The 11787-nt window shown below is 34.6% G+C and overlaps 1 protein-coding gene across 1 annotated transcript in view; it reads right to left on the bottom strand.

Moving 5' to 3' along the window:
* Positions 1-1449: 1449 nt before the first annotated feature.
* CFAP47 (cilia and flagella associated protein 47) overlaps positions 1450-11787 on the bottom strand; it is a gene marked incomplete at both ends in the record, with an annotated part of 327280 nt that continues 316942 nt past the window's right edge. The window contains 2 exons of the mRNA XM_080613518.1: positions 1450-1659; positions 10233-10401. Of these exons, the coding sequence (XP_080469644.1) occupies positions 1450-1659; positions 10233-10401 (379 nt within the window). The remainder of the gene's footprint in view (positions 1660-10232; positions 10402-11787) is intronic.

Genomic DNA, 11787 nt, shown 5'->3' with positions numbered 1-11787 from the left:
TGCCAGATATCACTAACGAGAATATTTTTCCTGTGCGGTGTACTGAATTTGTAAGGCAGATTTTATTCCTGCTTCAGATTACCTGGTTTCTGACCAAAACAAGGCAAACTGCATTTAAAAGGAGATATTAAATGGTGCCATTGCTGTTTTATATGTTCCAAACATTTTCTGTAATAGCTTCTCTAAAATGTGTGGCATAAACAAAATCCTCGAGCACACTGCAGTAAAATGGTTTTATTGGTGCTCATTTACACTAACCTACATAGGTTGTTCTCAGGCTCCCCATTCCCGAGCAATGATGTTCATTCTGTATTTGTACCAAGAAAGCAATTAGTAGGTCTGAAGACATTTTTTCTTAAAGTACATCCTGTCAACAGAATAAAGGCTCTAATACAATTTACTTTCTATTAGTAAATTCAGGAAAAACAATCTCAATGAAGAATGAAGGCAGGTGTTTCCCATCCAGTGATCTTACAAAGCATCTCTGAATAGATCTAATATTCCACATTACATCAGGAGCAAATAAAGCATCTCTGAATACCCACCTAGAGTCACCTGTGAATGGGAAGAATGGAAATGGAAACACAAGGTGAAAGGCATCTCTGGTCTGTTTATTAAAAAAAACAACAAACAAACAAAAAAACAGTCTGGCTCCATTCCTCACTGATGTTTCATAGCCTTCTATATTTCAGTAATCTAAAGCACTCTCTAAACATGGACTCAACACAAAAATACTGAGGAAGGATATTTTATTTCTGTCTCTATTACTTCTAATTATCTAGGATTTTGAAGGGTTATGGGCTTAATAAATCAGGATTCTTGTTTTAGGCAAAGCAAAGAAGCAAAGATGTCATAATTAATGAAATTTGACAAACTAAGAGAATCTGAAAGGCACTCAAGCTCTAGACATATGACATGCAAACATGTTTCACCTTAGCAAAATACTGCAAACTTTGGGCAAGGGTTTTATTGTGAAAAACATTATGGATTGGCTTTCTTTGGTTGGTTTGCATGGGTGTAATATGTTGAACATCACACAGAACATTCATTAAATCTTCCTATTAAAGTCTTTCTAAACTAATATCCCTTAGAACACAAAGCACTAGTTTGAATTCCCTAATTTCAAGGGTTTTTTTTTTCAAGTCAAAGATTTTTCTTATTGGAACTTGCTGATATTTGTAAGATATAGAAAGGCATCCAAAATTCCTCATAGAAAAATAAGAGTGTTACTAAAGCTCAGGCACTCTGAATCTTCCATAGAAATTATACCATCAATGCATATCATATCTGATGCAAAAAACAAAAAACCTAGCAAAACCCAATAAATCAACAAAACATACACACACACACAAAAACCCTCAAAAAGCAAAAAAACACCAACAAATAAATTCTGCAGAATTTATTTGACAAAAGTGTCCTCCCCCACCAAAAAAATAACAGATCATAACTTTATTTTTTTCTCAGGACCAAAGGTGACCCCTTAATTGGTGAGGATACTGCAGTGGTTGTAAGTTTCAGATTTTCACGTAAAAAATTGCGTTGTCGAACTGCGGCTGATCTTATGTAACTTCTAGTAGAAATTACTTTTGCTGGACTTGTGGGTGGTATGCTCTGTGGAGGAAGTCCATTGATTTCATATGTCCACTGCATTGACTGAGCCTGGAATAATGAACAGAGACATAGGGGGAAAAGAAAAAAAATCACTGATCAAATACCTTGAAAATTTGACAGTGATTTATCATGCTACATTGATTTCAAAAGATACTTATGTTTTTTCATGTAAGGTACTGGAATAACACAGAAGAAGAATTGCAGTCCTGGAACACAGAGAACTGAAATCAGATTTAACTTTAATCTGGACTAGGCACAACAAAGATGAGAAATTTAGTTTCCTAGCTGATCTAAAATTCCTTTTTTATTTAGTAAACCCCATAGCTCATATGTTTTTCAAAGATAATTATTCCACAGTACAATATAAAAGCCTCGGGTTGATACTGTAGGATTTAATTGCAGCTCTGGTATTGGTAATAATGGTATTATCAAATGGTGGAATTTTTGCATTAAAATAATGAGTAAAACTAAGAGAAAAGGGCTGAGTATACACAAGAGAATTGCAGCTTCATGTTGAAATCTCTAGTTTGAAGAATATTTATGAGAATTGAAAATGACAATCTTCATTTACATTCTGTTTATAAATGGTCTCTAGGAATAGAGCATATGTTTCTATGTCATGTTTTGTAATGCTTGAGTATTTGATTCTGAGTACATGATTCTTACTACATATCCCTTCTATCCGTACTTAAGGAGTATTATAAGGAGTATTATTCAGATGCATATTAAGGCTGTGCTGCTGTATATTTTGCATGTTCTTTTGTGTCCCAAAGCACAATTTTGATTGCTAAAAACCATGTTCTTTTGTGTCCCAAAGCACAATTTTGGTTGCTAAAAACCATGTGCAACTAATACAGAACCTTCAGTCTTTTTTTTTTTTTTTCTCCAAATGTATCACTTTAGTGCTTGAAAGCAGGTCTTTACTCCAAGTCTTCAGCATTTTCATGTCTTTATGTCATGGGTTTTAGTTTTCTATTCTCATTTTCTTTAAAAAACAAAACAAATGAAACAAAAAAATAAAACCAAAAGTATTACAAACCCTCAAATGATGTGTCATTATGTCCAGCTTTGTACTATGCAAGAAAAAAAAGTATTGCATGCTCACTTCAGGAATACACTCTTATCTATTCCTTCACACTCAACAATTAGAAATCCCAGGTTTTATGTTTGCTTTTTCTGTTTACGAAGCCTTTTTTTGCTTCCAAGCCAAAACTTGTAGGGAAGACTGAGTAAAAAATATGGCATGATATAAGTATATAAAAATATATTCATACAAGTGATTTTTTTTTTATATATATAAAACATAGAACAGTGCATGTACATAGTACATACGTACATAGCACACAGAACACATCAGACTATGACTCTGCAGCCTCAAAGCAGCAAAGTCACGCTAAACAATTTATATTTCCAGATTCTCAAAATCTGCCTTTATTCATCTGGCACAGCACTGCAATCACACACCTGTGCTGCTTATGGATCTACAGGAGGTTTGGTGGTGCTAGGCTTTTGCATCATGCTGTGTTGAACTACAGAGACATTGCTTGTAGGATCACCTTTCTATCCCGTTTCCAGCCATAAAGATTTATTGCAACAACATTTGTCATTTATGTAATTCATCTCTCATTTAAAACTAATTTAATCCTTAAGAACAATCAAGCATTTGTAGACATAACCATTACACCTAACAGAAAAGCTGCAAATACTCCCAAATTGATCTGGAAATCAGTGCAACAGTCAACCTCAAAGCTCATGAGTTTTTCCCTCAAGCATTCAGTTAACAGTCCAGCTTCTGACATGGCTGGGTTAGTGGCCCATTTGCTCATTCTCGTTTGAGCACTCTGTTGCTTTGCTGCTGAGCATGTCAGTACACCATGCAGATTTGGCCTATAGAAAGGAGCAACAACATCCATACAAATTGACACATTTTTTCATATTGCATAAACACCACCAAACACCTCCAAAGGTGGCTGATACTATAAACACCTCAACTATAAACACTATAAACACCTCAAACCACCTCCAAAGCACAGTCTGTATATTTTTCTAGTTATTTATCGCATTATGTCACTTAATCATGGCCTAGGTAAAGCACTACAAAAGCCACAGTGAAGAGCGATCAACCTTCTCCATCTCTAATTTTCTCTACAGTCATCCCATAATTTTAACAAAATGATGAAGAGAATAAAATGTTAAAGTGGCTTTCTGACTTTATTAAGTTTTGTTAAATATCAGTTTCCTATTTGCACTGGAAAAGTTTGAATTTATGATGTTTACCTTCATTATCTTTCATATGCTCCTTCATATTGTTTTGATTGTTACTCTGTCATTGCTATATATTTAAAGGATATCATTGCAAGCAATTTTGCATTCATATTTCAGCTGTTCAACAGGAACAAGTTTCAGACCATTAAACTGTAAACCCTTTGGCACAGGCTTTGTTTTCTGCCATGTACTTATACAGAATTTATACTATTTCACTATAGGATTCATCCTCTTAACAGCTCTTAAATGTCATCACCATATGGATCTCTAACTGTGGTGCTTCTGGTTAGACAACTAGTTTTAACCAGTATTTTGGTAACTGAATATATATTTTTCTGTGATAATGCTGAAAGCATAAGTGACTTTTTTGCTGTGTATTTTAAAAAGAAACATTTTTTTAAAACCTCTACCTTAAAACTGGCATTATTGATTTTAGATAGTGTCTGCTGAATGAATTGACTTATTCAAATAAGATTAGTAAGCATGAGATCTTAATAGATATTTTATCGTGCATGCATAAGTTTTTAAACTTTCATTAAAATCTAATTTAAATTGAATATTATTCTCGTGTAAAACAGGCAGATTAACTCATCTTTATTCTCAATTTTATTTAATACTATGAAATGATCTAGTAACCACTGACTGTAAAGATAAAATCCATCAAAAGCACCTTATGTCCAGAGATAAAGTTAGTTTAAGAGAAGTAAATCTTTCTCCAAAGTTAACTAATTGTTTCATTAACTTCAGTGCAAGATGAAATGCTTTATCTTTCTTTGGTATGTGACATGAACAATTTAGTTTAAAAAAAATTTCATCTTGGGGTCATGTTCACTGTATGCAAATCTTCATTGATCACTTCAAGGTCAGAGAAAAGATCTGACAGGTTTTTCAACCAACAGCTTCAATGAGTATCAAGTTACTAAAAAATTATTTCTCTTCATGAAATTCACACATACTGTAATTCTACAGTCTACAGTGTTAGTAATTGTTTGAAGTGGGATTTAAACAAAAGTGGTCAGCTTTGCCACCTCCCAACTTCATTTATCATCAGCATCAAACAATTGATATAGCCTTCTGGGTAGTAATAACCTTTTGCTAACTTTCCCTTTTCTGTACAAATATCCTAGGTTGCATGTTCTGTGAATAAAAAAGTTTGTGGCTTGACTTGGTGAAAAAAGCCTGTGGCTGTTGTAGACTGCATCAGATGTCATTCTGTGGCAGGAGAGGTTGGTTTTTTTTGCTGATGGAAATGGAGAAAATGTTGTGGGCATTATCACATGAAGACGTTACGTAGGATGAAGCTAGAATTACTTATTATCTTGATTATGGATTATTAATATGGACTCCTTATTATCATAGTCTATCTATTGTAAATCATGTGCTATCTTCCAAGAGAGTTGGAGACAGTCATTATGAAAAAATTGTGCTTTTGTGTTCTGATTTACTGAAATAAATACTCTTGGTTTAGTTCAGCAACTTCTGCTAAAGGGGGAAACGAATGTTATATGAGAAGAAAAGAGTTACTGTAACTGTCAACATGACTTGGGTTAGCACTTTGTTTAGCACTAGAGCCACCTACAATTCAGTGATTTTCAAGACAACCTAGAATTCAGTAATTTTCAGAAAACCTTAGACACCCATAAATGTCTATTTTACTAGAATATTTCATTTCCAGGGCAAAATATTAGGTTTTCAAATGCTGCTGAAGCCAGAACTATTTTCCTCAGGATAAAGCTGTACTGCTGAACTACATCAACTATTCTAATCAATATGAGAACTGCAGCAACAGCAAGTCCACCGAGTTCATTATCCATGTAAGTGCCTTGAAACAGCTGCTTTGGGATTCCAGGTTAGACAAGTTCCAGCAAAGCAAAAGACAGATCAAGTTTCAAACTTTTTATTCACTTACAGGAACATTTTCAGATAGAGTTAAAGGTGACTTAATTGATTTATGTTGTTCAAATATTAGATGTTTCACAGCATTGCTTAGGTGTAATACAATCAATATCAGCCATTCCTTCAGGACTGGAAATGGTCTGAATACCCTCAAACAGCAATGAGTCCCATGTCGCTGTCATCTTTTGCATAATGATAGTCTCAATAAGAAAAGTAATCTTTTCTTGTGCTTGTGAATCAAAAATTTTGAGTATTGATTCTGCATTCAAAATCCAGTGTTACTGATTACAGGATGTACTACATTCACTGCCTATAATGAACCTTCTGTGTCTCTACTTTTAATGATAAAACTCAGGTCAACATCAACCAGTGGCAATGGACAGAGGTGATGTCTTATTTAACATGAAAATATTTCAATTATCCTATTAACTTGGTAACATTTTTCATTGTTCATTCTGTTTAAGAGATACAGTTTAGAAACACATTAAACTATGGTAACTGAAAAATCTGCCAGGAACAATGTAGAACATGTTTTCACCAAGCTACTGAATATGTAGTAGTACCATTTGTTAAGATATGCAAGTCCGCATAGACAAGCTTAAAAGAAGTCACACCTGGGTACTGTGGCTGCCCACTGCACCATTTATTTCCAGAACTGTATGACAAGTGGTTTTGATATGCTGTCTTCCATAGGCTAAGTTAATGATTATTCAGTAATAAAGGTGCACAAGCCTGACTCCTGGAGAGCTTGATAACGTTACCTACAATCTGGTTCACTCTGATGTGTATTTTATCATTTAAGACTTATTTCATGTGCCTTCTGGTTTAGAATATCTCTGAAGTCTCACTCATAAATTACAAAGCAATTGCTTGGGTCTCCATCCAAATTCAGCACAGTACAAGAAAATTAACTGCAGCCCAACTTGAATACTTCTTTTTGCAAGGATTCACCAGCCTCCCGGCTGCTCTGCCTTGTACCTGGCAGTGATTCCTGCCCCAGGAAGGCTTTGCAGATCATGCAAAGCCCTGCATGATCAGCCTCTGCCGCAGCTGCACCTTGCCATCCCTAAGCTCTGTTGGTTTTCTTTTCAGTTTTACCAGCACATCACAGCCTAGCTCTGAGATAGTGCAGCTGAGGAAGTCCTTCTTTTCCTCACAACAGTTTATAGCTTATCTAAGCAGCATGCTCTCTTCACTAATTTATCATTAGGGGAAATACATTTTTTTTTTCAGTTAGAACTGCACTGTTTATGAAGGCTGTTATCAATGTGGAGAATTTATTCTGGAATAACACTTATTTAAAAATGTTCTCCAGGCACTGTGTCACTGTTTCATAGAATCATAGAATCACAGAATGGTTAGGGTTGGAAAGGACCTTAAGATCATCAAGTTCCAACCAACCTGCCATGGGGCGGGGACACCTCACACTAGACCATGTCGCCCAAGGCTCTGTCCAACCTGGCCTTGAGCGCTGCCAGGCATGGAGCATTTATCACTCCTTTGGGCAACCTGTTCGAGAGTATCACCACTCTAATAGTAAAGAACTTCTTCCATATATCTAACCTGAATCTCCCCTGATTAAATAAGTTTTAACCCATTACCTATTGTCCCATCCCTATAGTCCCTGATAAAGAGTCCCTGTCTGGCATCCACTGTTTCTTACTAAGTTACTTACTTAGGTCAACTAAGTTATGATGTTCTCTTTCAGAGCTACAGAAACAAGTATGACTATTTACTGACTTTTCATTCTTTGATCTACAGAAATTTTTGAAGATATTTTCTACGTCACTTCTGCAAAATGAAGATTCCTAACAGCTATTCAAATAATTATCTAATTTTAATTGTTTTGATATGTGGTTGATGGAGAGCAGAAGTTTTAATGATCATTAAAGAACATTTAATTGCTTCAGTGAAGTAATTAACGTTTTCTGCCATTGATAAAATTTACTTTAAGTATTCATGAATTAAAATAAAGTCTCAAAGAACCTGAAAAATATGCCACGAACTACCTGATTTGTAAATATAAATTAGGCTACATTATTTCAATCATATATATATATACTTTCAGTAAATAAAATGTATACACTACGTTCTGGTAAAGCCAAATTGTGTTTTCTTAATGCAATTAGCTCATCAGGATTGGGTTTCCAGCAGAACAACCAAACACAAATATTTGCACGTACAAAATTTGGGTTTAATGTTTACAACAAATGAGGAAAAGATAACTGTAGGATCTTTCTCCATAATTCTACCTCCCATTTTACTTTACAACACAATTGTAATGACCAGCATAAACCAAACAACTTACACTGTCATCTCTGCTTCTTTACAGCCTAATTATCACTGTTCATTGAAGCACACAGAAATGACAGTTCTGTTATTCACTATTCAAAGAATTTAATAATAAAAATATATTCTGTTATGACTATGACTTTACCCTCAGAAATGCAAATGAAAATTCATAGCAAGAGTGCTGTAGGCTTTTACTACAGCAGCATCAGAAGAGAGTCAACACTGTTAAAGAAAAGAAATTTCACCACTTTTTCTAAAAATAGCCCAAAGCCTCAGCCAGTATATTGGCTAGAAAGTATATGTACAAGAGAAGTTCTTCAGTGTTAGGTCTAACATTAATTGCATTTCACTACCACCATTATTACTCCCCAAATGAGAGTGATTTAATAGTGCTTTCGCCATTGAAGTCTGTCTCCCTCAGGTCACTAATGAAACTAATTTCAACAGGAAAAGCAGAAATGAGTATCTGGTATTCTCAACATGTCATTGAGTCTTATTTCAGGTCAATGTTGAGAGCGCAGCAGCAGAATTACACACGGTCGCAGATGCTCTGGCTTACATTAGAACTACAAGAATGAAAGCCTTTGTGGAGAGGAAAGTGGGAAGTACAGTTGTACACAAAAGGTTATCTCTAAGAGCAAGGAGAACACAAGCCTCATCAAAGTGTCACTGAAACAATACTTCAATTAGAATCTGTGATGGTGTAATATTGGTCCAAATTTCACTTATGAGCATTAAGAGGCTTCAAAGTATTTTTGAAGATACAGGAATACACAGACAGGACAAGATGTCATCTGATACGTATATGTAATACGTGTGAGTGACTTCCTACACCCACATACAGTACCAAAGGTGTACGTATAAAGTGCCATCTGCCTAGATCATAACCAGAAACCAAGGTGTGACTCAATGTAGGCTAAAATTCCAATTACTCAAAGACCATTTGTACTGATAAATTCCTAAAAGGAAATTTTGGATTACTGACTGAGTACTTAGAAAACTAATAATAATCTTTGACCATCACATTTATCCCATTCCGGACAAATTTATTATGTTAAAGCAATTTGTTAGGGAAGGAAGTTAAGACAAACATGGCTAGTAAATTTACATGTGTCAGGCCTAAAACCAGCTGAGTTCCAGAACTATACTGGAAGTTTCTGAGCTTTGTAGGTGTGTCATATAGCATTACGTAAATATAAAAGAACATGGAATAAATTCAGTCAGTTCTTTCCTTTTCCAAATGAAAGAGTGATCAGCATCATTGATGATTATGTAAAAAGACTGCATGAATCAAATATCTAATACGGTAAAAGAAAACAAGTAGGAGGGATTAAAGGGCCTTCTTTTTTTTCCAGGATTTGAATTTCTTATTCACTGTGGTGAATGAGGTTGTCACTCAGAGAGATAAAACACTGTAGTCATTTACCATGCATCTTTTTATCAACTTTGTTTTGATCATCTTGTTTTTCAAATCAATATTGCTGTTTCCCTTCTAGTATAGTAGCCTAAAAACATTGCCAGCATGCAGTGAAGAGATTTAAAGTGCAAAGCGTGGTTTATAGAGTTTGGGATGATGGCATGTTTTAGACAAACAATTTCCTCCTAAAAAATGACTTGACTTAAAACTTAAAAATTAATTCCTGCAGTTATAAGAACATTTTTACTACGGAAGGAATAAATATCTCCAAAATTTTCCTGCTGTTTAGATTTACAGAAGCTACTTGGCTACCACTTCTTTTTGATTATTTTGAGGCTTGTTTTAGAAAAGTTATTTCTAGCTTTGTGTTCTGAAATTCTGTCTTCTACAGTTTAGTATCTAGTTTCTAATGCCGTTGATCCTAGGAGGTATAATACAGGTATAATCAATAACCTAGGTCTCATGTATTCAATCACTCACATATTTTCCACCAGTTCTTAACATGATTATTTTGATTCTCTGTGAAAAGTCCTTTTATATTGTCTATGGAGTTGGAGTAAACATATCAAGATAAATATACCTATCTGAGGCTGATGGCAAAGGGAAAACATAGGAATTAAAATACGTTTTTCCAGCTTGTAATGAGTCAATTTTTGAAATTTAGTATAATTCCTGTCCATTGTGAGGAGTAGTAAAATATAGTGCATACATTTGTATGTGTCAGTGCTGTATCGCATTCAGAAAGGCTTACCTGTATCACAAGTGTTGCTTTATGCTTCTTGCTGTACATCCTTGGCTTGAATCCTACTGTTATATGGGTTCCTGCAGTGCCTGCAGGAAGAAGTTCTCCTGCTTGTGGCAGTACACGGAACTCAGGATCACTGCCTGACAGGAAGTAGGCGGTGAATGGCTCTGGGTACCTATGGAAAAGCAAAGAAGTCTATTGAGCCTTTTATGGTATCACATTACAATTTATCTACAATCTAACAGTTAGGCCACCATGTGGCACGACTCAGAAACTTGTAAGACCACAGAATGCATATTAATATTAATATTAATAATATTCTTACAGAACATTAATAATGTTCTGAATATTAATAGTATTCTTACTTACAGAACAAATATTCTATACAAATTACTACACTAACAGTAATTATTTACACTTATTAATAAATATTTATATTTTTATAAACAGGGACCTGCATACTGGTCTTTCATTTCAAACATACTTACATGCTAATATAAATATTATAACTACAGACTAAAGATAGCATTTGATACTAGAAAGAAAAGAATCATCTGACCTGTAAAGATATAATGATAGCAATAGGAATAAATTCCATGTCAGAGTGAAAATCCAATTCTATTAAAAGCCCCTCACTTTTCTAATCTCTACTAAATAAAACTGATAAGCTGTCCATTTTATTAAGTTTTATAACTAGGACTAGATTTGTAATCTAGTGGAGTGTTACTAGGCTGGGAGAGAATTCTGAAACCCTTGAAATAAACATACGAAAAATAATATTATCACTATTTTCCACATTTTCCATAACCCATAAACTAAATACTTTAAGATATTGCAATAATAATAATTAGGGTCCTCTATCAATATTACTGTATATCTCATCTGAAAGAATTTCTGCCACAGGTACTGTAGATCTTGTCTAATTGCTAGTTTCATGGTAGTACCATTGCACCCAAAGAAAATATCTTATTCCTGGAAAAGACAGTGGCTGAGGACTTCAAAACAATCTTAGGACAATCCCAAACTTAAGCCTGTCTATCACAGTTGCTCAGGAATTCCTTGCCATAAACTGTTTCAGTATGTATTTTCCAGTCAGGAATTCCTCTTTTAGTTCTTACATGTGTTGCTGAGGACAACTGTATCACCATCTGGGCAGAAAGAGAAGAAAAGAAACTGAAACTAGAAATCGACAACAGTATGTAACAAAATAATCCACTACATCCTGCCACAGTGCAGCAAGACAAGTAGGATGTGTGCATAGAGGGAATGCATTTTTTTTGATAAAACCTGAAGAATGAAAAACTAACAGCATTGCAAAGAAAAGCTGTTCAAATTTATTTATGGATTCTCAAAGCAGAAATATCACTGCTTTTCAAAGAAAATACAAAGAAGTGAAATTTAATATTTTCTGACAATTCTTGTCTCTGTGGAAATGTCCCACATTTCCTGGGCAAGTGTTATTCTGTGGGTGAGTCTATGGCATCTTATTTATAAATAGATCTCCTTTGGAATATGTTCTTACAAAAGGTTTTCCTGAATTCAAAATGCTCTTTTGAAAAAA

The sequence above is a fragment of the Psittacula echo genome, assembly GCF_963264785.1.
Source record: "Psittacula echo genome assembly, chromosome: 3".
In the NCBI taxonomy this organism is placed as follows: domain Eukaryota; kingdom Metazoa; phylum Chordata; class Aves; order Psittaciformes; family Psittacidae; genus Psittacula; species Psittacula echo.
Note: the sequence above shows the minus strand (reverse complement) of the source record. Positions and strands in the feature narration are given on the sequence as shown.